The sequence below is a fragment of the Dipodomys merriami genome, unplaced genomic scaffold, assembly GCF_024711535.1.
Source record: "Dipodomys merriami isolate MVZ:Mamm:240054 unplaced genomic scaffold, mDipMer1.0.p SCAF_2, whole genome shotgun sequence".
In the NCBI taxonomy this organism is placed as follows: Eukaryota; Metazoa; Chordata; class Mammalia; order Rodentia; family Heteromyidae; genus Dipodomys; species Dipodomys merriami.
The window spans coordinates 29,471,902-29,498,651 of NW_027203381.1; the positions used below are offsets into that span (position 1 = coordinate 29,471,902).

Below are 26,750 nucleotides of genomic sequence, written 5' to 3' on the forward strand. Positions count from 1 at the left end.
TATTAAAATTATTTTAAAAGTTGCAGTCTTAAAATTAGGCAGCTCCTCCTTATGAGGGTTTTTGGGCTGATTCATTTTAATGGAGATATATTATCAATACCAAACTCCAGGCATTTAAAGAATCCAATTGTATAAAAAAAGGTCAGGAACACAAAGTTTAAAACCAAACAAAACTGTAACTTCCATGAAGATAAGTTGCATTTAATGATATTATAAACCAAGTCTTAATCTTCTTAGTTATTTTATAAAGCAGAAACTTAGAACCACATGTTATAGATGGGAAGCCAGACAGAGACAACAAGGAAGCCTGACTGAAGGCTCCACAGCTCAGCCTCCAATGACCCAACTGCTGTTGCCACCTCTGTAAATGAAATACCAATATACATCTTATTTTCATAGATTAGGTCTAAACATGAAGATGTCAGAACAAATATACCTGAAATACATTTACACAAAATGAACACTGTAAATGTTATATTCCTAGCATTTTTTTATGTAACATGGTCTCGTTTTTCAACTTCATTAGCTGGGTGATTTCTGCTAGAGTATAATAGGCACCAGAAAATAGCAACAGCAATGAGCAATCAGATATCGGTATCAGGAGAGATGTAATGAAATGTGTGTATAATCCTTTCTTATCCATAATTAGAATAGTTGCTCTAGCTTTCCCTCTCTTCCTTTTCCCCCTTGCTCTCCCAAGCGTCTCAAACCTTTTGTTCAGTTATCACCTATCAATGGGAGTGGAGTAAAAGGAGATGAAAAACTCTGAAACTCCTGTAAGAATCCTACTTACTGAGCATGCTATGTTAGGGTTGCATCCTGGAAACTGAACAAAAGAAAAAGGGCAGGTTAAAAGGATGGGAGGGGAAACAAAGGAGGAGGCAACAATGCTTGATAAGAAATGTTCTCATTGGGCTGGGAAGGTGGCTCAGTGGTAGAGCGCTTGCCTTGCATGCCTGAGGCCCTGGGTTCGATTCCTCAGCACCACATAAGCAAAAAGAAAAAAGCTGGAAGTGGCGTTGTGGCTCAAGTGGTAGAGCGCTAGCCTTGAGCTGAAGAGCTGAGGGACAGCACCCAGGCCCAGAGTTCAGGCCCCACGACTGGACCAAAAAAAAAAAAAAAAAAAGAAATGTTCTCATTATCTTGCCCATGTAATGTAACCCCTCTGTATGGTATTTTCACAATAAAAAAAATCAATTAAAAAAAAGATGACAAAGGGTCTAAAAGGACGAGCAGAGACTCCCAGCAACCCTTGACTCTCCTCTCGCCTAGGGGAAAAAGAAGCAGCAAATAGTTTTCATTATTCCTCTACCCCACTATGTAGCTAGTCTGAGCTTGTCTCAAACTAGTAATCCTTCTGCCTTAGCCTCCCAGGTACTGGGATTACTAGGAATATGCCACCATACCTAGCCTCCCTCTTCTTTACTACTTCTCAGCAATTATCTCACTATCTAGTCATCTCTGATCCAGAAAACCTATAGCTTCACAGTGGAATAACCATGACTCTCACCCATTGTTTATCTCAAATCTACTAGAAGATCCATACAGTTTGATGTCCTTTATAGCCTTCTCTTCAAAGTTATGAGCTAAAAGATAGGGCTTAGAAGATCAGTTGTCTAGGCTGCAAAAAAGACAACATTCTTTAAAATTCCTAATACTACTTCTGAAAAGTTTTCCATTAAAACTGTGACAGTGGATGATTATTCATGTGTAAAAAGCTATGTTTTGGGTGACCATAGATGATCAAGCCAAGACAATTCAGTGTTTCTATGGGAGAATGCATCCTGTATGCCTACCAGAAAAAGACTTTAAAGTCAGGAACAGCCAGTATATAAGTTCAAACAATTTCTTATATTATTCAGCTGACTCATTTTGTGTCATACATTATCTCTTTTCCCAAGCAACTGTACTTATTATTATTATTATATATATATTTTTTTGCTGGTCGTGGGGCCTGAACTCTGGGCCTGGGCGCTGTCCCTCAGCTCTTCAGCTCAAGGTTAGCGCCCTACCACTTGAGCCACAGCATTACTTCCGGCTTTTTCTGCTTATGTGGTGCTGAGGAATCGAACCCAGGGCCTCATGCATGTGAGGCAAGCACTCTACCACTGAGCCACCTTCCCAGCCCAACTGTACTTATTATTAAAATAGCCAAGGTGATTATGTAGCTGTTGGCTTACCAAAGTAACAAAAAGAAAAAAATGAGGTACAGTATATGACTCAGGAACATATGCAGTATACAGCCGGTAACTGTTAACCATGGCCATGGCTAGGAAGCAGAGAAGGAAAAGAAAAATCTGAGACAGAAGGTTTTACAGAAATAACAAGTTAGACTTATTTCATGGATATATTAAAAAATTAAACTCTAAAAAGTAAACTCTAAAATTGTATGGAAAGGAAGATTATAAGAGCATCAGATGGAATAATTAAAGAGAAGCAAAAATATGATCTAGAATAGGTAACAAAAGGAAAATCCTAATAAATGGTTAAATTCATAAAGACTCCCAGCTTTCTGAGTTCCAACTGTTTATAAAGCAGTAGTTCTCAAGTTGTCTGATTTATGATTCCTTTACATGTTCAGAAATTGAGGACTTCAAAAGCTTTTCTTTCTTCAGCTTTGAACTACTGACATTTACTATGTACATTAAGAGGAGACGAGACTTAAAAACCTAACAATTTATAAACTAATATTACAATAGCTTATTAGGAGTAACTCCTCACTACCATGTTGGGTGTCCATTACCTACTTACTACCTCTCAGCTTGAAACTTTTCATTACTTCTTCTGCAATAATGGAAAAGGCCCCTATAAAGTGATTTTCCTTTGTAGCTGGCATGATGCATGCATACATAAGCTCTGTCAGTAGAGGGTAGTGGAGGATTATCACAAGAGGAAGGCACTTGCCTTTCTGGTTTGTGTGTGCATCTATTTGTTTTTTTTCCCTCCTACAGGTGCAGCTGCAGGAGTATGGTGAATACCCACAGGTATTCAGCAAACTTTTCTATCATCCAATGAGCTGCAATCAGACTTCCTTCAAAAAGGTTCCATTTAGTTCCAGTAGCACACCAACAGGTAGATTCTCAGTAAGCCTCCTAGGCACTCCAGCATCCTACGGTTGGCTGTTTCAACTCTGGAAAGGAGGTTCCTATTTGCAAGCACTGGCTCTGATTTTGTGCAAATGCATACTCAAGTGGATTTCTTACTTCTTACCTATTGGTACCCAATCTGCAGAGTATTTTCAGTGAAAGCCAACAAACTTTTCTGTCAGACTTTTTCTGATGAGGTCTGAATCCCAGCTGTAGGCCAGGACTCTTCCAGTTTTTCCATCCTTGTACTCTCATTTCTAGGTTATCTATTACAATGTCTTAACTCCCTTATAGTTGCCCCATCATAGTTAATATTGACATATTAAACTTTTCTCTATTCAAATTATTATATGAATTCTCTTCTTCAAACTCCACTATGTACTAGATGAAGAATTGAGAGCAAAAGGACAAAGAACATCTTAATATGTAATGTCCTAATGTCTGCCTGACCTTGTAGCCTTCCTCAAAGTACCTTGAGAATTACTAACACAGAGCACATTCTTTTGTCTGGATTTTTTCACTCATCAGCTTTTTGTACAACATTCATATTGTCAAAGGCAACAGTTTATCACTGCAACAGTATTTCATTATGCAAACATTTATAGTGCTTTATTTTTCCATTGTAATATTCATGGACCTTAGTAGTTCCAAGTCTGGGCTATTACACAGTGCTATAATCATTATTCATGTATGTCTTTTGGTGACTGTATTTCTGGGAATAAAGTATATAGAAGCTCAGCCTCAGGAGATATTATGCAATTGTTTTCTAACAAGCTATAACAATTCAGATTCCTAGCCGAAATGTGGTAAGAATTCCAGTTGCTTCACAGGAGCATTGATACTGATTTTGTGTATTTTTCATTAGATGAGTTTTTTGAGGGTTTAAAATTCTATGAGTTTGAACACATGTACACATTCATCTAACCACTACCATGATCAGGAAACAGAATCGTTCCACATCAGCAAAGAACTCCCTTGTACTATCTACTACCTGATTCTTGGCAAACAACACCTGTTCTCCATTATTGTTTTTTCTTTTTAAATAATCTCACTTAAATGGAAGCATACAGCCTATAATCTTTGACACTGATATCTTTCACTGAGCATAATGTCTTTGAAAAACATTTAAGGTATTGTATCAGTAGTTTGCTCTTTCTTTATTACTGAATAGCACTTAATTACATGGCTATGTCAAGTTTACTTATCCATTCCTCTATCAAGTTGTTTGGCCATTAGAGCAGAATGGCTATAAGCACAGAGTTCTATATAAACATGCTTTCATTTATTTATATTCAGTAAATTGGCTCACTGGGCTACATGGTTAACATAATCTTATGATTGCCAAACCCTTTGCCAGAGAGTATAATAGCGCTTTGCATGCCCACCAGAGTTCCAATTATTCTGCATCTTTTTTAGCACTTCACACTAGGGGTATTTATTACTTTAGTCATCCATTTAAATAGGTTAGAATTGTATCTCATTACTGTTTTACATGGCATTTCTTCAGTGGCTAATGTCTTCCTATGTGTTCATTTGCCAGTCAAGTGATATTCTAATTCTAATTCTAATATGTCTAATTTTTATTTTTGTTAAATTTTTCTTATTGGGTTGTATGTTTAGTAGTTCTTTATAAATGTTCTCAATATAAGTTCTTTGCTGGACAGTTGCAAGTATTTTCTTCTTGTAGCTTTGTTATTTCTTTTTTTTGTAAGTTTTTTTTTTTGTTATTTTTAAGGAGTTGTACAAAGGGGTTACAATTCCATCAGTCAGGTTATGAGTACAATGCTTCTTGGTCAGTGTCACTCCTTCCTTAACTTTCCCCAATTTACTCCCTTCCACCTACACGTACATAGTTCATTTTTTAGATACTGTGTATTGAATACAATGACTGCATTTTTTCACCCTTCCTTCCTCCATTACTGTACCTCCCCTTTGTCCTCCGCTTTAAAAAGTTTCCATTTCCTGGAATTCACTTTGATAAATAGTATTTAAGATGTGCAGAGGATTTACACCTTTGGAATCCTCCTCTACATATACCCTCTTTTAGTCAATCTGTGTGTAAATGCACAGAGTCCTATATATTCTACATCTGTTTTATTTTAGAAATAGCTTACATTTTAGAAAAAATGTGCTGGTTGTCTCTCTGTGCTTGGCTTGTCTCACTTAACATGATTTGTTCTTGGTACATCCACTTCCCTGCAAATAATGTAATACTATTCACGGATGGGTAAAATTCCATTGGGCATATGTATTACATTTTCTTGATCCTCTCATCTATTAAAGGGCATCTGGGCTGCTTCCATAATTTGGCTATTGTGAATAGTGCAGCAATGGACATGAATGTGCAAGTGTCTTTATCAAATCCTGACTTGTAATAGTGTAGGTAGATGTCCAAGAGTATTATAGCTGGATCATATGGAAGTTCTATGTTTTAGTTTTTTTGAGGAATCTCCAAATCACCATCCTCTGGTCGTCCTAGTTTACATTCCCACCAAAGTGCAATAGGGTTCCTTTTTCACCATATCTTGTCAGCATTTGTTATTGTTTGAATTCTTGGTGCTGGACAATTTTACTGGGGTGTGATAGAATCTCAATGTTGTTTTGACTTGCATTTCCTTTATGTTGAGCATCTCCTCATGTGTTCACTAGACATTCTTCCTTTTTCTGAGAAGTCTCTATTTAGCTCCTTTGCCCATTTATTGAATGGCTTAATTAATGATGGAGTTAGTTTCTTGAGCTCCATATATATGTTGGGTATTAAGCACTTAGTAGATATATAGTTGGTAAAGATCTTCTTTCAGTCTGTTGGTTGTCTTTCTAGTTTAGTAACTATGTCCGCTGCTCTGCAGAAATTTTTTAGTTTGATGTAGTCCCATGTTATTTTATTCCTTAGTATGAAAGTTTTAAATTTTGGTAAAGTTCAATTTATTGATTTTTTTTCTTTTAGATAAATATAGGAATGATCAGTAAGTGAATGAAAAAAATCCTCAATATAATTATTGGGAAAATTAAAATTGGATAAGCAAGGGACATTTCACACTCTAAAATGAGTATAAGTAAAAAGACAGGAGTTGATGAGGATATGGTAAAACTAGAACACTCCTCACATTGGTGAGAATGTAAATGATATACCCACTTAGATAGCAGTTTGCCACTTTCTAAAATGTTCAAGTTACCAATTCTATTCCTAGGATTCTACTCAAGAATGAACACTTATTTCCCCATAAACATTCTCGGCAACATTATTTATAAAAGCCAGGAAAAAGAGCAACCTAGTATAACATATTCATAATACAATAAGTCTGGATAATATAAATGAACAAAACATAGGTGAACCTTAAACATTATCCTCAGGGAAACAGTCCAGTTACCAAAGAATACATGACTACACTTATTATCAATAACTTATCCCTGAAACTGGATATAGGAATGAAGAGTGCTAGCAAATATACAGGAGAGATCTTTTAGGGGTGATGCAATTTTTCTAAAACTAGCAACAGTAACAGAACATTGCAAACTCTGATTTTAAATCACTGAATTATATACTTAAAATGATGTTTCTTTGGGAAGATAAAATAAGTGTATTTCATGCTATCTCACCAAGTGGAACTATGTATCTGGATAAGATTCACACTACAGATATCTATAGATTCTAAAATGTAAATATAGCTAGTTCACTGGTGAAGGAAACCAGAACTCCTAGTTTCAATGAATCAGTGAAGAGCTTCCCATTCTTTACCACCCCTCTAGCATTAGCCAACCCACAGGCAAATTCCAGTCTAAAATGCACCAAGAGCTCTAAGAGAAGCTCTTTCTGCCTCAGGAATGAAAAATGGGTGTCTTAAAGCTGGAGAGAGGCCGGGTGCTGGTAGCTCACGCTTGTAATCCTAGCTACTCAGGAGGCTGAGATCTGAGGGCCCCGGTTCAAAGCCAGCCGGGGCAGGAAAGTCCATGAGATTCTTATCTCCAATAAACCACTCAGAAAACCGGAAGTGGTGCTGTGGCTGAAGTGGTAGATCTCTAGCCTTGAGCTGAAGAGCTGAGGGACAGTGCCCAGGCCCAGAGTTCAAGTCCCTCGACTGACTCCCCCCCCCCAAAAAAAAGTTGGAGAGAGTAGACAAAATGTATCTTTCCCTCCATTTTTCCTTTCTTCTCTAGTCTAGTAAGCTTAAAAAGCACCAGACTGGATTAATCGGCCTATAGTGGAGGAATGCACAGTCCTATCTAGCCAGGACTTTATATATATTTTACCTTACTTTTTTATTTTTTAGTTTGATCCACATCATATATGGATATGCTTGAAAACTCAAAACTTTCAAACATGAAGGACCTCTATGATGAAAACTTAAAAATCATGAAAAAGGAAATCAACACAGAACTTAGAAAATGGCAAAACCTCCCATGCTCCTGGATTGGAAAGATAAACATCGTGAAAATGGCAATACTTCCCAAGGCTATCTACAAATTCAATGCGATACCTATCAAAATTCCAACCTCATTCTTCAAGGAAATAGAAGAGACAATCCAAAAATTCATATGGAACAATAAAAGACCCCGAATAGCAAAAATGCTCCTCAACAGAAAGAACACTGATGGTGGAATATCAGTACCAAATTTCAAACTCTACTATAAAGCCATAGTAATCAAAACAGCTTGGTACTGGCATAAGAACAGACCTCAGGACCAATGGAATAGAATTGAAAACCCAATGAACCTACAGACCTATAGCCAACTAATCTTCGATAAGGGAGCTAAAATAATAGAATGGAAGAAAGACAGCCTCTTCAGTAAATGGTGCTGGCAAAATTGGTTAACTACTTGCAGAAAACTAAAACTAGATCCTTATATATCACCCTGCAACAGAATCAACTCCAAATGGATCAAAGACCTCGGAGTCAGAAAACATTACAGGATGGAATAGGAGAAACTCTAGGCCTCCTTGGCTCAGGCTGAAATTTTCTGAATAGAGACCCAGAAACACAACAAATCAAAGAAAGGTTGGACAAATGGGAATGCATGAAGTTGCAGAGCTTCTGCATGGCAAAGGACATAGCTAGCAAGATCAATAGAAAGCCCGCAGATTGGGAAAAGATCTTCACTAGCCATACAACTGACAAGGGTCTCATATCTAAAATATACTTGAAGCTCAAAAAATTAAATCCCCCAACAACAAATCCTCAAAGAAACAACTGCCCAATAAATAAGTGGGCGAAAGACTTGAAGAGAAACTTCTCTGAAGAAGAAAGAAGGATGGCCCACAGACACATGAAGAAATGCTCAATCTCCCTAGCCATAAAAGAAATGCAAATCAAAACAACATTGAGATACCACCTCACCCCAGCTAGAATGGCTATAATCAAGAACTCTAACAACAACAGATGCTGGAGGGGATGTGGACAGAAGGGAACCTTACTGCATTGTTGGTGGGAGTGTAAACTTGTTCAACCACTTTGGAAAGCAGTATGGAGGTTCCTGAAAAGACTTCACATAGAGCTCCCCTATGACCCAGCAATCCCACTTTTGGGCATTTACCCAAATGTTCACAAACAAGACCACGCTAAAGCTACCAGCACAACTATGTTTATTGCAGCATTATTTACCATAGCTAAGACATGGAACCAACCCAGATGCCCCTCAGTAGATGAATGGATCAAGAAAATGTGGTATATATATACACAATGGAATTCTATGCCTCCATCAGAAAGAATGACATTTCCCCATTTGTTAGGAAATGGAAAGGCTTGGAAAAAATTATATTAAGTGAAGTAAGCCAAGCCCGAAGAAACAAAGGTCCCATGGCTTCCCTTATTTGCAATATCTAGTATATGTATGAGTCAAGCAGGAAAGATCAGATAATGTGATGTTAGGAAAATGAACCCTTAGATAAGTATTTAAATGTTTTTTTCTTTCATGCATTTGTTTCTAACTCATTTATAAGATTATTTCTTTGTACCTTTGTATGTCCCTCCCCCACAGTACAACCCCTGCTTTCACTATATTTGATGTTGGTATAATTTGTGGAGGAGATGGGGAAAAACAAGTCGTTTAAGGATACAGGTGGACCCGTTGCAACAATGAGAAGTACAATTTGTCATGTCAATAACGAACTTTACAACTTTGGTGCGGGGGGGGGGGGGGGAAGGGGGGGGATTGGGTGGGGGGCAGGGGGAGGCTGGGAAGGGATGTGAAGGGTAAACAAAGGAGGAGGCTGCAATGCTTGATAAGAAATGTACTCATTATCTTGCCCATGTAATTGTAACCCCTCTGAACAGTATGTTCACAAAAAATAAAAATTTAAATTTAAAAAAACCAAAAAACTTTCAAACACATTTTTCAAAAGTTCACTTTTCTCATTCCATAAAATCACACCCTTCAATTCTATCACTGTCTTCAGGAGGTAAATACCTCCAGAATTCTAAGTATTTTGCTTCCTGATTTTTAAATTCTTAGTTCTTGGCTTCCTTTTACAGGCTGTGAGAATTTATTTCCCTCCTTCTACACCCTAACACATATACTTCCTAGTCCCTCTCAGTTTAGTTACACTATAACTTTGGTAACATCCTTGCTGAATGTTTATATTGGAGCTATGTTATACATTTTATGAATTTAACTTTTCTGCATAACAGTCCCCTTCCATTTTATTCTGGGATATTTCTTCCTTTTGGTTAGTTTTCTATGTATTTTCCACTATTTTCAAACTCAGATGACATGCTCATAAAGGATAAGTGGAGATTATCATGTTTCCAAATGATACTATCACTTCCATTAGGAGTAGATCTGTTAATGGGAATGAGCTACATACACATTGTAGTAGAGTAGGAGAACATTTGTTGGTTCTTGAACAAGTGAAAATGCATATTGTTTAATTTCTGCTCCTAGGTACAATACTAAGTAAAAGACAGCCTACATAATAAACACTGTAAGAGATTGAAAGGATTACTGATGCAGGAAATTAACTATGTGGTCTGAGAATTTGAGTGACTACCTCAGTAACACAATTGTATTCTGGAAATAAAGAGATTATTAATGCTTATATAAGATAGTGCCCATTTACCTCAGAAATAGCTAGCCACACGAATACCTAAGAATTCAGGAATGCAGAATAGCACAAGTTGTTTGGTATTTACTACTGCTATTATTTTTTAATTGTTAAACAAATTAGAGTTCCTAACACTCATGACTCTGAAAAGGTCTGAAACCCTCAAGGTCTGAAAAAGTCCTGCTGACTAGTTTTTAATTAGGTTCCTGAACCTATACGAAGGGTTTCAGATATATTATTCCATTTATACTATTAATAACCCTAAGACAAAGGTATCACTTTCCCAATTTTACAAATAGGGAAACTAAGACTTAGTGTAATGGAGTAACTCACACAATAGGATAGCCTGTAAGTAGCAAAACTATAATATGATAAAAATTGTGCCATTCAACAATCCATATATATCAAATATTATAGTAAGAAAGAATTCAGAATAGAATTTTCAGGAAGTTTCAGAATCTACACATATTCAATGAATAATCGTAACTCAGAGGGAGGATTTTCATGTATTTTTTTTTGTGTTTGTGCCAATCCAGGGGCTGGAACTCAAGGCCTGGACACTGTCTCTGAGCTTTTATAAAAGATCAAGGCTAGCTCTTCTACCTCTTGAGCCACAGCTCCACTTCTAGCTTTTTGGTGGTTAACTGAAGATAAGAATCTTATGGACTTTCTTGCCTGGACTGGCTTCAATCCTCAGATCTCAACCTCCTGAACAGCTAGGATTACAGATGTGAGCCACTAGCTTGGTAATTTTCCATACATTGTCATCTATTAAGTTTAATCTGTCAATAGCTTTACCAATGACAATTCAGTATTTCATAAGAAATCTGGCCCCTAGTCAAGTAGTGATTGGCAATGTTACAAAATTTCTCCTATGTACTTTCATTTAGATTAACATCAACTAAGATTATAATAAGAGTGATAAAAAAGCACAATGATTAAGAGCAATGTTTTGTCATCAAGACCAGGAACAAATTTCATTTGGGTCATTTACCATATAGACTTTGAACAAATCATTTATCTAGATGCAAGTTTTCCACTCAGTAAACTAGACAAACTACTCTGGCTTTACGCAACTGTTTAAATATGATAATGTGTATGATGCTGTATACATAATTGAATACTAATGATATTATTACTACTTTTTAAATGTCTATGAACAATTATATAAGATGGATTTGGCATTTGAATAACTTGGAATCTGTTTTAAACCTCTTTCTTAAAATCACAAAAGCTATTCAATGACTGCAACTTCTCTTCAACTCTTAATGGTAGGACAATGTCTTCTTTCCTCTAGCTTGAGACCTACAAGGCAGTAAAGGTTCCTGGCAGATAAGATGATCTGGACATAAACTTATGTCCTAGTACAGAAATGCAAGGCTTTTCTGAATTCTAGAAGTTTAATAAGTCACACACTAGGGACAACTGGATACTATATGTCCTTCCACCTTGGGATACTTGTCTAAAAAGTAGATGCTGCCCAGCTTTGCCCAGTTTAGTGTGGGGACAGTTTAAGGCTAACCTGTATTTCTTGCTCAGCATCTTGTTGTGAATCCACAACTATGAGCAGGGGAGAAAAAAAAAAAAAAAAAAGAGGGGCTGGAAAAGCCCATTTGGAGTTATTTTCCCCTGAGAATCATACTATGACACTGAGATCACTCCCCAAGAGGCCTATATGCATGAAGTGTTCAAATCACTTTATAATTCCTTTCAGTTATTCTGACAGATAAAAATTTTGATTATTAGAAGAGTTTGGTAGTTTGAAGCTATTTATTAGATAACATAGTAGGTTCATTAGTCTTTTGCTAAACTAGACATCCAGAACTATATTAATACACATACCAATTCACTTCTCTCTCCTCTGTTTCTCTCTTTCCAATCATTCTTTCTAGTTCTTTCAGTATTTCTTCTATTTTGCTGAGAAGATTGCTCATATTGCTTTATGCCTTAAAAATGGAAGCCCCAAATCCGAATCACACACAAAGATCATCAGCTATATGTTTTCACAAAGGTGATTAATCTAAAATATCAATGTCTATAGGGCCTTTTCTCTACAACTAGTTCAATTTAGCTGATAAATACTCTCCAATTTCTTGCTGGGAAGAGGAAAGTCTGGCTACCAGTATTAGTAGGAACCACAAAGCAAAGGTTCTCAGAATACAGAATGTACTTAATTAAGTGACCACTTGATTAATCCCCATCTATTTCCACAAGTACCCTTGTTATCCTCTGGCTCAGATACCTTGTGTTGCCTTCTTCACATTGAGCAACTAGACCTCGTCAATTGCTGGTCGTCAATTGCTAGTAGGAGTGTGTATTGATACAACACTCCAGAAAACATGTTTCAAGCACACGCTTAAACTATATAAATGGATAAGCTATTCTTCTTTTCCCAATATACACCAAGTAGAAGTGAGAATTTAAGTCTTCTAAAAGTCATGCTTTATTTATCATAGTCAAAAAAACTGAAACAAACTAAAGGTTTACAGTAGAATAAACTAGGGTATATTTATATAACCAATGATTTACAACCTGAAAGAATAGCTGATATATATAATAATATGAATCTCAAAGACATGAAAGAATACATGGACCCAGTGATAGAAAGTTAAGGAAAAGACAGTCTGCATTCAGAGAAGTCAAAACAACAACCTCTAAGAGCAATAACTAGAAAGAATAATAAACTTTCAGGGGAGATAGAAATGTTTTGCTTAGTGTGGATCACCATTGTACACATATACACACATATAAAACTTTAGTAAGCTGGACATATATTTCACTGCTAAAAGTTATACAAAAATGGAACTTTTTTGTAAACATTTAAATGGAATCATTCAGTAAAAATATTCTGGCAACAATGTTTTAAGCCCCCTACCAATATATTAAGATAAACAATTAGGTTCCAAATTCCTGAAATACATGGTTATTATATCAGTAATATCTTGAGGTATTATTTATCAGTATTTAAATATGCTTTAAGTACAATAAATAGTAACTTTGTAAAATAACATTGCTTTAAAAACAGATACAGATGTGGGGGTGGAGGTGGGGGTGGATCAGTGCTGGTTCTAGGGTATGAACTCAGGGCCTGGGCACTGTTCTGAGCTTTTATGCTCAAGGCTAACACTCTACTACTTGAGCCACAGCTCCAATTCTGCTTAAATATTACTGTTTTTAAGTGATATTTATTGGGAATGTTGGATATACTTTCCATTCACATATGGTCAAGGTAACACCAAGTACTTACCCTTCTAACCTAACATCTGGTAAGGATCTGTTGAGTGCAATCATCTCACTTGCCATTAAATTGAACTGATTGATTTTAAACATCTCTTTCATCTTTTCTTGATCCTCTTTAGGAATGACGACTGGTTTCCCCATTTCTCCAGGACCTTCATGTGGCTTTTGCACTGGCTCTAGAACTAAGAATAAGGAGTAAACTTAACTAATATTAATTTCACAGCAATTGATCATATGTCTATTCAATGACATTTGAGTTAAAGCTGTGCCCTCGACAACCAGAGCCAAATTCCAGCCCTGATGGCATAAATATCCTCCTGTTATCTGTGGCCTGTTTTAGGTTTAGAAGTTGATACTTTAAAATTAAAATATAAACATTTTATATTGATGAACTTTCAAATTAAGAGTACTAAGTTCATAAAAATGCCACCTACAATGTGCTTGTGCTGGAGATAAACAAAAGATCCTGACAATGGCCAGGCTCCTGGACCCAACTACTAGTTCACGTGAAATAGAAAAGACAGGGGTAAAGGGAGCCAAGTGCCAGTGGCTCATGCTTGTAATTCTAGCTACTTAGGGAAACTGAGATGGTAGGATCACAGTTCAAAGCCAGCCAAGGCAAGAAAGTCCATTAGAATTTTATCTCCAACTAACTACCAAAATAACTAGAAACAGAGGGTGACTCAAATGGTAGTGCCCTAGGCTTTAGCACAGAAACTCAGGGACAGTGCCCAGGCCCTGAGTTCCAGGATTGGTGCACATGAGCACACACGGGGGAGAGAGAGAAAAAGTGAGAGAGAGAGAGAGAGAGACAGAGAGAGAGAGAGAGAGAGAGAGAGAGAGAGAGAGAGACATTAAAGGGGATGTAAATCCTGACAGAGAAACTAGAAAAAAAATTTCTTCTTCAACAGCAACAAAGAAAAGAGAATCAAGAGTTGAAAAAAAAAAAAGAAAGAAAGCAAAGGAAAGGAAAGAAAAGAAAAAAAAAAGAAGTATCTATACCACAGGATTAACCATGAATAGTCAGCTGCTAATTTTTAGAACTGGGGATTAAACCCAGGAGTTGCCTAGCAGATAGTAGCCTCTTTGAGCCAAGTCTCCAACTCATGAGTTGATTTAACTCTTGAAGCTAGATGATGGGAGTTAAATTACATGATCAAAAACTCTAGATCTGCCCTATTATTATTGGCCTATATTAGTCAGAAACGCTGTCTTAAAACAAAACCTAGCCAGGCACTGGTGGCTCATTCCTGTAACCCCAGCTACTCAGAAGCTGAAATCTGAGGATCAAAGGCTCAGAGATCTGAGGTTCGAAGCCAGCCCAGGCAGAAAAATACATGAGCCTCTTATTTTCCAATTATCCAGCAAAGAACCAATGGAGGTATAGCTCAAATGGTAGAGCCCCAGCCTTGAGTGAAAAAAATCAAGCAACAGTGCAAGGCCTGAGTTCAAAGCCCAGTACTGGCACAGAAAGAAAACATTAACAACAACAACCCCCAAAACCCAAACCAAAATTAAACAACAGAAGCACATTACTACTACAAGTACTTTTCAGTTTGATTATCTGAAATTCTAATATAGAGCCTACCTTATATACTCTAACCTATTGGTACACGTGAAAATCAGAGCTACATTTAGAACTTATGAAGTTACACAACTATTGCATAGCATAAACTATTATAACTCTCTAATAAAGAATGGTCGTAAATAATTTTCCTAGGCAAATAAGACTGGTAAAATTCAAGTGGCTACCAAATATATTTTAACCATTAATAAATATTTAAAAACAACAAAAACTGTAAGTATTAAGTTCAGATGGCTTTTCATGTACTGAAAAAATCTTGGCATAAAATTTTACACAAAAATTCTAAGAATCAAATCGATTTGATAAGAGACACACAAAGGTATCTGCTATGATTTAGGTAAGTGTCTTTCTAAACACCCATATGTTAAATACTTTGTCCTTAGTCTATAACATTATTGGCAGGTGTAGAATCTCTGGGGCCTATAGTTTTCTGACCTTAAGGAGATACTAGAATCCTGGGACTCCACTCCTCTCTTTGCTTCTTGGCCAACATGAGGCAAGTAGCTTTCTACATATGCTTTCCCATGATGCACTGTCTCACTATAGACACAGAAGCAATGGATGATTTCTCTTACGTATTTCTGTCACAGTGATGGAAAACTAACAATGTTGCTCCAAAGTATTATGTGAAAACAAAATTATTTTATTAAATACTTAAGCTTCACTTACATGAAAACGGAGAATTATCATGTTTTAGTAAACTTAATAACAAAGAAAATTATAGATCTATGCTGAAGGCCTGAAAGTAAAACCAACATACACAAACCACAAAACATACTTTAATGTATGTACTTTAATAAGTCTTAAATTTCTAATTTGTATTTTTCTCATAGAAGTAGAACAAAATTACCACTTCATTTTGAAAAAAATTACTAAAATAGAGGCAAAGATTGTTTCTTCCGTACTGTTTTCTATTTTATTCCACAACTGTTACCCTTTACTGCCTTTATATATTCCCCTATTCCAAACATTTTGATATTTCTGAAATTGGAATCTTGCTTACAGTAATTGGAATTTTTTTGCTTTCACAGTGCCACATAAGTATTGTATAAACACAAGTATGATATTATGAAATGCTTCATAGTATTTTAAGTACCAAAATATGATCTGTAACTAAACTTATTGGTAACACTGCTACTTCAATATCTTTGCCAATTTCAACCCCTGTTCCAACCTTCTGTTCACTTTATAAAATGTTAAAATACTTAAGACACAATTTCTAAGCATTTTGGAAAACCTTTATAGTGGGATGGGGAACACTCATCAAAGCTCGTGAAATCACTGGGGACAGACACACATACTTCTCATATGCTTCCTGTCTGCTGCCAGTGGCCATCTGCCTGTACTGATAATTTTGTATGCACCCCAAATTATGTTATATATTATAAATAGTTTTTGGCAGAAAAAAATAGTTCCCATTCCTACATATTAATATCTTCAATTTTTAATCACTGAAATTTTTTCTACAAATTGTGACCTCAATGTTTCCTAATGTTTGACAGTTGAAATAATTTCTAATATAAAAACATTTCAGAGCTGAAAATCAAGTACACTGGTAGCATGATAATCAGTTCTTATTTAAAATAATATCTGTAAGAATACTGTATATCCTATGCAACATCTAAATCATAAATTGGATAAATTTTTGCTAAATCTAGAAAACCCTACAAGACTAGTGAAAACTTTTCCCAGTCCATAACCTATGCTAGTCTTGTTATTTTGATTGTTTCAGATCATCTCCAGTATAAAAATACAATTTATAGGGCTGGGAAGGTGGCTCAGTGGTAGAGCGCTTGCCTTGCATGCTCAAGGCCCTGGGTTCGATTCCTCAGCACTACATAAGCAAAAAGAAAAAAGCTGGAAGTGGCACTACGGCTCAAGTGGTAGAGTGCTAGCCTTGAGCTGAAGAGCTGAGGGACAGCACCCAGGCCCAGAGTTCAGGCCCTACGACCAGACCCCTCCCCCCCCAAAAAAAACAAACACAATTTATAATTATTTAATACCTACCCTACTAGAATTACCAAAGATGGCCATTTTGTACTAAGAAGGCAAAACAAGTAAAGGTGAGAATAAGAAAACTGTTAAGTACATCAAAGAATTTTTAAGGGGCATTAAGCATTAACAACTGTAAGTAATTGTACTTATAGCTATACCATCTTTATTCATAACAAAAGAAGAGATTTTGGTAAGTTTTACCTGTCAACAGAGCTGAATGTTCAAAAATTTGTAACACTACTCTACAGTCATTAGCCTACTCTACAGTCATTAGCTACTGATTATTTCTTTTTTATTTATTTTGTTTTTGCTCTTTAGTTTTCAAATGCCATAAAAAATAAAAATCCTGGAGGGGCTGAGTTCTATCAAGAGAGATTTTTAGTTACAGAATGTAAATGCTAATCCTAACACAAAAGCTAATACGCTTGGTGCTATTATAAATCATACTTGCTTCCCCCAACCACTTTAGTAAAAAGACCTCTTCAGAGGTTCCACAGCAGTTTGTCACGAGTGGGAACAAAACAACAAGCATATGAGCTCTGATACAACTTTGGCCCCCTCAGCAACCACTGCACTGAAACTTCATACATCAAGGTAGATTTTCAAACTATCCCTCTTCTGTATCAGTTATCTTCCTTTCTCTTTAACTCCTTATATTGAAGATGAAGCCCTATGAGGAAGCTTGCCTCTCAAGGCCATGTCCCCTTAGCTATGTATTCACCTTCAGCATTCCTCCTCTTCCACTGCTGACTCACTTCAGTTCCCTGGCTATTACAATGCCTCTAAACCATCCTGCCTTGTATATACTGTAACTTAAAACTAAATCTCTTTCAGAATATAGTAGTCTCATACCTCTTCTAGGAGCCTTTTCTCCAGAGGCAATAATACTATATCTCCTAGCTCTACATTGTTATTTCCAACCTATTCTTTTACTTGGCATTTTTGAACTTTGTACAAAATTTACAACTTTTCTTTGAAATATATGCCATTAGTTGTTTCCAAAATTCTTAACCTTAGAATCCTCTTCAAGTATTCTTTTCATTTTTTTTTTTATACCCGTCCTGGGGCCTGGGCATTGTCTTTGAGCTGTTTCTTGCTCAAGGTTAGTACTTTACCACTTGACCACAATTCCATTTCTGGCTTGTTAAGTGCTAAATTGGAGATAAAAGACTTAAGGACTTTCTTCCCCAGGCTGGCTTTGAATGTGATCCTCAAATCTCAGCCTCTTGAGTAACTAGGATTACAGGCATGAGATACTGGAACCTCACTAAGAATTATCCTATTCTTATAGCCTTGATATGACACTGTCTCACATGTTGATAACTTGCTCTTTCCAGTGTTTCTTTTATTTTTCCTGTATTTTAAACTTCTCCCTCAACATAAATAATATATGTACACAAGTTTGGCTTTGTTCCTTTATCTTTTGTATTACCTTCTCCACAGGCATATCTCTACTTCCCTAAACTGTGTATGTTGTTTTTTTTTTTTAATTCTATTGTTTCCTTTTCTTGGCATTCATTTCATAAAGTGTTATTTTATTATGATCATATTGCATAGCTATTGTGCCTTTGTCTACCACTCCTATGCATATCCTCCTGTGGCCTCTAGACCGAGTTTCTTGAAAAGGAATTCTGTCTTGCTGTTAATCACAGAACTAGTAGCATTTCATATATTGCTCAGCTCTTGTCTGAGCTTTGAAAACATTTATTAAAGTGAATCTTCACATGCTACAAATCCCTTTGAGTGTTTGCACTTGGGATAGAACACCATAAACTACCATGAGAAGTGGCAATGAATCAAAGTAGGGTGAGGGGAAAGTTTGTATCTAGTATCCAAATTTCTTGCTGGTGAATAGGAATACTTGTAGATAAGGAGGTATATCGCTAACAAGTTAAGGTGACCATGGTTTGTCTACTAAACAGCAGAGCCATAGAGTAAATACTATGTAAATGGATGATCTGAATAAGAACAATGGAGAAAGTGAAAATTAAAAGAAGTTAGGGGCCAGTCTGGGAACTACAAGCATCTAATGCTAGCCAGTAAATATAATTTAAGGCAAATTTCTCTCTTTTTTTTTTTGGGGGGGGGGGGTTCTGGTTGTGGGGCCTGAACTCTGGGCCTGGGCGCTGTCCCTCAGCTCTTCAGCTCAAGGCTAGCACTCTACCACTTGAGCCACAGCGCCACTTCGGGCTTTTTTCTTTTTGCTTATGTGGTGCTGAGGAATCGAACCCAGGGCCTCTTGCATGCAAGGCAAGCGCTCTACCACTGAGCCACCTTCCCAGCCCCTAAGGCAAATTTCTCAAGAGTAAATAAAAAGTTATATAAACCTATCCTAAAATTATGATAATGGGCAATACACATAATTCTTAGATTGTAAATATTGGGAACCAAGTACCCTTTTCATTATAAAAATGTAAAAAATTTAAACATGACTACATATGCAAAGAAAATTTACACTGAAAAACTATTTGTATATAATTCTTAAAAAGAGGGGAAATAGGCAAAGTGCTATAGAGCTATGGGTGTGTGTGTGTTTAGTCGTGGAGCTGGAAATCAACGTCTGGGTGCTGTCCCGGGTGTGTGTGTGTGTGTGTATGTGTATGTGTGTAACGTCTGGGTGCTGTCCCGGGTGTGTGTGTGTCTGTGTAACGTCTGGGTGCTGTCCCGGGTGTGTGTGTGTTTAGTCGTGGAGCTGGAAATCAACATCTGGGTGCTGTCCCGGGTGTGTGTGTGTGTGTGTGTTTAGTCATGGAGCTGGAAATCAACGTCTGGGTGCTGTCCCAGGTGTGTGTGTGTGTGTTTAGTCGTGGAGCTGGAAATCAACGTCTGGGTGCTGTCCTGGGTGTGTGTGCGTGTGTGTTTAGTCTGGGTGCTGTCCCGGGTGTGTGTGTGTAACGTCTGGATGCTGTCCCGGGTGTGTGTGTGTTTAGTCGTGGAGCTGGAAATCAACGTCTGGGTGCTGTCCCCGGTGTGTGTGTGTGTGTGTGTGTGTGTGTGTGTGTGTGTGTGTGTGTGTGTGTGTGTGTGTGTGTGTGTGTGTGTGTGTGTGTGTGTGTGTGTGTGTGTGTGTGTGTGTGTGTGTGTGTGTGTGTGTGTGTGTGTTTAGTCGTGGAGCTGGAAATCAACATCTGGCTGTGTGTGTGTGTGTGTGTGTGTGTGTGTGTGTGTGTGTGTGTGTGTGTGTTTAGTCGTGGAGCTGGAAATCAACATCTGGGTGCTGTCCCAGGTGTGTGTGTGTGTGTTTAGTCGTGGAGCTGGAAATCAACGTCTGGGTGCTGTCCCGGGTGCGTGCGTGCGTGCGTGTGTGTGTGTTTAGTCGTGGAGCTGGAAATCAACGTCTGGGTGCTGTCCTGGGTATGTGTGCGTGTGTGTAACGTCTGGGTGCTGTCCCGGGTGTGTGTGTGTAACGTCTGGGTGCTGTCCCGGGTGTGTGTGTGTAACGGTCTGGGTGCTGTCCCAGGTGTATGTGTGTGTGTGTGTGTGTGTGTAACGTCTGGGTGCTGTCCCGGGTGTGTGTGTGTGTGTGTGTGTGTGTGTAACGTCTGGGTGCTGTCCCGGGTGTGTGTGTGTGTGTGTGTGTGTAAAACGTCTGGGTGCTGTCCCGGGTGTGTGTGTCTGTCACAGTGTGTGTGTGTGTTTAGTAAGGTCTGGGTGCTGTCCCTGAGCTTTTTCATTCAAGACTAGCATTCTACCACTTTGAGCCACAGATTCACTTCCATTTTTCTAGTGGTTAGTTGGAGATAAGAGTCTTACAGACTTTCCTGCCTGGGTTGGCTTTGAACTGTGATCCTCAGATCTCAGCCTCCTTAGTAGCTAAGATTATAGGTGTGAGTCACCAGCACATGGCTAGTCATGTGTTCTTTAATGATAGAGACCTTTATAATTCAGAATATGCTGAATTACTGCCTCTTATAGTGTAGTCATTCATTATGGCTAAAAAACAAAGTAGGAAAAAAGGTAGCATTGTTTGTTGGCTTGAATATCAGAAGCTTAGAACTCAATCTTCCAAAATTATCAGTACTATCTTTTTATGTTTTCAGTAACAATGCAATGATTTCACTATCACCCATATTCTATAGCCTGATCTTCATTCAGTCCTTTTACTGTAAGAGTGCTAACTGGAGCTATTTATATACCATTAATAAAAAAGGATTTTCTGGACTACACATTATTTATAAAGACTTCTCCCCTTAGGAATATGATAGAAAAGCAGAAAAAACTCTTTTGAGATCTGATAATATAATTTTAATCATCCACTCATTATTATGGTAGACTAATCTATACAATTTTAATAATTCCAACTACATTATTTGGTAATAAAAAATAACTTGTAGAAAATTAACTATATTTAATACTAACACAAAAACTGAAATGGGCAATTCAACAGTTTTTGCTGGTCCTGGGGCTTGAACCGAAGTACTGGGCACTGTCCCTGGACCTACTTGTGCTCAAGGCTAGCTCTCTACCACTTGGGCCACAACGTCACTTCTGGCTCTTTTTGAGTAACTTATTGCAGATAAGAATCTCATGGACTTTTCTGTCCAGGCTGGCTTTGAACCATGATCTCAGATCTCAGTCTCCTGAGTAGTTAGGGTTAGACATGAGCCACTGGTACCCATCTAATTCAACAATTTTAACAGAAAAACCAATTATAGATTTGTTGGAAGTATAATCATCACATATGTAGAAAGCTAGATATTATTAATTTAAAAAAGTTAATTATATTGTTCAAATAAATAAAAACTAGTGATATATTCATAAATATAGTTTTTTGCAAAACATCACTCACCATCTCCAGCAGGAAGTCCTCGTTCCTTTTTCTCATCACATTTGTTGCACTCACTGAAGTAAAGCAGCAGGAACATATCCAAGAGTACCCAAATCAAGGAGGTGGCTAGAACCACCTTACAATATGCAAATTTTCTCATGGCACTTTAAGTCAAATGCAAAATTTTAAAATATATATATATGTATATAAATATACAAATATCACGGAAATTATTCCAATCCAGTTTCATCAGAAATCACGTTCATATCCTAGAGAGGAAAAAATAAAAAAGACTAATTTAAAAACTCAAGACTTAGAAAATCAATTTCATGATTAATTTGACTATTAATACAATTACATTAACAATGAAATTTTATGATTATATAAGAAACTTGTACAAAGCAATATAATATGCAATAGGAAATTAGGTTAAATGTTATAAGCATGCACTTTACAATAAATGTGTAGAAATATGCTCACTTCCCTAAATTAGACATGTAAATTAAAACAAGTGAGCTATTTCCCACCCATTAAACACATGGATTTTAACGCCCTTTCAATTCAACTGCTATATTAAATACTAAGGCAAAAGCCAATCTACTAACTGCTACAGGAGTCTAAGCAATCAATGACCCTAGTCATTAGCTTATATGCTAAGTCCTGTCCCTCTTCCCTACTCAGTACCATCCAAAAAACCCTCCTATTACCAGTAACTCAGGAAACACTCACAAAAAGCATCATGAAAAAAAATATTATAAGATCTGAGACCTAGTCTTGGCTCTGACGTCCCTAATTTTTATTTTGTATTTGTCCTTCTCCCAATTGCTCTTGTAACCACTGCTAAAATACCATAAGAAAATTTGTAAAGCAATTTGGGATACTCTGTCTAGAAATGTTTCTGGCACATAAGATATTATCTTGAGGAGCTCTGGAGCCTCAGAGAACAAAGAAATTATGTCAGGGAATTGCTGACACTAAAGCTAAAAGAAACAAACCAAATGTATTCTAATATGGTAACAGAGGAAACACACTTCATATATGTGCCCCACACTGAAAGCCATGTAAGCAGATACTCTGAAAGAATGGGTTGATAGGCAACCGAAGAGCTTCTTACAAGAATGGCCAGCAAAAATGGATATACGTGGACAATTTGAGAGAGCTGAGTTCATTTATGAACTTAGGACTTTTTACAAGGTTACTAGACAGCAACCTGAAAATGACGTGGAAAGAAATTAGGTGGTATTTTTTGTTGTTGTCAGCCGTGGGACTTGAACTCTGGGCCTTGTGTCCCTGAGCTCTCCAGCTTAAGGCTACCCCTTGAGCCACAGCACTACTTCCGGCTTTCTGGTGATTTACTGGAGGTAAGAGTGTCACTGATTTTGCTGCCCTGGCTGGCTTTGAACCACTATCCTCAGATCTCAGCCTCCTGAGTAGCTAGATTATATTGTGAGTCACTGGTGACCACTTGGGCTATACTTTTTTGGGGGGTAGGGGGGTCTGGTCGTGGGGCCTGAACTCTGGGCCTGGGCACTGTCCCTCAGCTCTTCAGCTCAAGGCTAGCACTCTTCCTCTTGAGCCACAGTGCCACTTCCGGCTTTTTTTTTTCTTTTTGCTTATGTGGTGCTGAGGAATCGAACCCAGGGCCTCATGCATGCAAGGCAAGCACTCTACCACTGAGCCACCTTCCCAGCCCCTGGGCTATACTTTTAAATATAAAGAATTATTACTTCTGCTCATCTCTTTGGGAACTTCAGTGTCTTGCTATATTTTTCCTTCTATCAGACCAACATTCTCTGACTTCAAGATAAGAACAAGGATGCTCCTGTCATATTCCTGCCTTAAAAGCATGCTATTCAATGTGAAACTTGATACTGTATCACATGTAGTAGCAGCTACTAACAACTATGGCAACTAAGAGAATTACATCATGGAACAACAGTTTTATATATATAGCTAGATATAGATATAGATTATACATCATATCTATATCTATCTATATAGATATGTATATATCTCCAGTCCTGGAGCTTGAACACAGGGCCTGAGCACTCCCTGCCCTTTTTCTCAAGGCTATCACTCTACCATTTGAGCCACAGTGCCTCTTCTGGTCTTCTCTCTTTATGTGGTGCTGAGGAGTCAAACCCAGGGCTTCATGCATACTAGGCAAACATTCTACCACTAAACCACATTCCCAGCCCCATTTTGAAATATATTTGACATGAAAAGCTACCTACTGTTAGTATTATGCTCACCTTTGGTCATCAAGCTCCATCCAGACCTGAGCCCCTCCCATCCCTGGAGTTCCCTCCATACAGCTGGCTCCTCCCTCTCTCCTCCCAGATCCACCTGGGCTTCAATCTACCTCACTTTGCAAACCCTCAGAGTCTCTTGCTACCTGGTTAGGGACAGGTGCCATGTGCTCCCTCTTGGGGGAAATATAGTTCCTCTAATAAACCTTATAATAATCTTTCTCCTGTGCCTGCCTGCCTCTGCATGGTCCCCTGGGATGGATGTGTGGGACCCTTCACCTACCTCTTTTGATCACTGGCCAACCTACTTACTGCTAATATAATGGACTTAAAATTGGGTGTTGGTGGCTCACACCTGTAATACTAGCTACTCAGTAGGCTGAGATCAGAGGATCTTGGTTCAAAGCCAGTCTAGGCAGAAGGTCCATGAGATTGTTATCTCCAATTAATCACCAGAAAACTAGAAGTGCAACTGTGACTCAGTGGTAGAATGCTAGCTAGCCTTGAGCAAAAAGAGTTCAAGGGAAGTGTCCAGACCTGGAGTTCAAGTTCAAGCCCTATGACTGACCAAAAAGAAAATAAAGAAAAAAGTGTATCTGATTACTAAAATATAATGTCAGTTTTACTAGTATCTAGTTATTTTATATATACCTAAAAATTTACCTTCTCTTATCAGACCCTTCCAGAGAAAGGTAAACTTTTGTTCTACACAAAGACTTAGCAAGAAAATTGTTACAGCAGTTGAATCATAATTACCAAAATGCATGAATAATTATTTACCACCTGATAAACAGATAAATAAACTGTGGTACTGAGCATCCATTATCTGAAATGTTTAGGATCAGAACTGTTTCACATTTCAGAGTGTTTCAGATTCTATAATATTTGCAAAAACTTTACTAGCTGAGCATCCTTAACCTGAAGTCAGAAATGCTCCAAAGTTTACAACTTTTTAAGCACTGGACCTGTACTCAAACGTTTTATATTTTAAGTATTTTAAGTTTCAGATTAAAATGTGCAATTGTAAGTCTAGACAATGAAACTTGACAATCCAACAAACTATTATTTATTATTACTAATTACTACCCTAAGCTGAACAAAGAGAACAAAATTATCATCTGAGGTGCTCGCAGTAGATTTCTACAAAGTTTACTGGCACAATTATTCCCATTTAGGGTTTGCAATATTTGATGATTTAGCAGTGATTTAACTTCTAGCACTATCTTTTAAGTTTATTTTCTTTATAAAGAGAATACAAAGAACCGGGCTAACACAGAAAAGTAAAATACAAAACTGCCTTTAAAATCACATCTCAGATACTCTATTATCAGTGTGTTAAGTGTCCAGTCCATTCAGTTATTTAGAAAAGCAATTTCTTTAGGAAAACTAAAGAAATTTAGTTATTAAAGCAAGTTTGTAACACCCATTTTTACCTCAAATACTATCTCAAATGTGCTTATTATAGAGAGAAGATAAGTGTTATATAAAGTGGTACCATGAAAGATCTTCATGGTAATACTACATTAAGTTTTAAAAAATAAAACAATAAAAAATACATTTGCAATGGGTCCACCTGTATCCCTATTTAAACGATTTGTTTTTTCCCTTCCCCTCCACAAATTATACCAACAATGAGATGTACAAATCATTATGTCGAAAAACGAACTTTACAACTTTGGCGGAGGCGGGGGGGGGGGGAGGTGGTGATGGGATGGGAAGGGGAAACAAAGGAGGCAGCAATAATGCTTGATAAGAAATGTACTCATTATCTTGTCCATGTAATTGTAACCCCTCTGTACGGTATTTTCACAATTTAAAAAATACATTTGCTCAGTAGACATTTCTAATCCCTCTCCCTACCTCCCCACCACAAGCATTGAGCATTGTGTCTTAGGCAGTACCAGAGTGTCTTCATACTAAGTTTAAAACAGCACTAATATCTACAAAACCATGTCAAAATGCCATTCACATTGTTTTATAGTTAAAAGACTATATCACAGATAAAACCAAAGAGCCTTCCTGAATCTACTCCTTGTCTCTTCCCCATCTCCTTTTTCTTTTGGTAACACAGCAGGGCCTTTGGCCACAGGATAAACAATCGGCCTAGGCCAACCACAGAATCTGACTTCTTGGTCTCTTTTGTCACAGACCTGGAAGGCTATGGGCATACTTCTCATCTGGAGAAAGCCAAATGAAACCAAGCAAAGGCAGAGGAATGATGGGTTTTACTGGTAATCAAGCCCTAACCTTTTGTGACCACCAGGAATCTTATTCTCTTTGCCACTAAAGAGTTTGAACTGAGTTTCTGATATAACAAGAATGCTTAGGATGGAGAGGGGAGCAGAGATGGTGGAGAGTGTTCTGAAAGTAAAATCAGGACTGTTCAATGAGCTTCCCCTGTATTGGTCAACTTATATATACATTTTGAAGCAACACTATTAAAATATACTTTTTAATGTATCAAATCACAAATACATATAAAATACCAAGAGTATAAAACATGAAATATCCAATGTTTATATACATGTAAACACCACTCATTTAAGAAGAAAACATGACCTTTAAAGTACCCTAATTCCATCTCTTCCCTTGATCCTCAAAGGCAACACCTAAACTTATTAACATGTCCTTGTTCTGATGATTTAACCTTACTGATATTCTTAACAATGTATTGTTTCTCTAGTTTCTGAATTGTTTACTAATGGAAAATTGAGACTTGTTCTTTTCGAGACTGTGTTCCTGAGATTCATCCATCTGTTGCATATAGCTATAGTCAATTCCTTTTCAG

The 26,750-nt window shown here is 37.4% G+C and overlaps 1 protein-coding gene across 2 annotated transcripts in view; it reads right to left on the reverse strand.

Annotated features, from left to right (window-relative positions):
* Positions 1-26,750, reverse strand: part of Galnt1 (polypeptide N-acetylgalactosaminyltransferase 1) — an 80,513-nt gene that overhangs the window by 24,273 nt on the left and 29,490 nt on the right. For both annotated transcript variants that reach the window (XM_070029324.1, XM_070029326.1), the window contains exons 2-3: positions 21,735-21,982; positions 13,373-13,547 (exon numbers count right to left, since the gene is read on the reverse strand). In XM_070029324.1, the coding sequence (XP_069885425.1) occupies positions 13,373-13,547; positions 21,735-21,873 (314 nt within the window). In that variant the 5' untranslated portion in view covers positions 21,874-21,982. The remainder of the gene's footprint in view (positions 1-13,372; positions 13,548-21,734; positions 21,983-26,750) is intronic.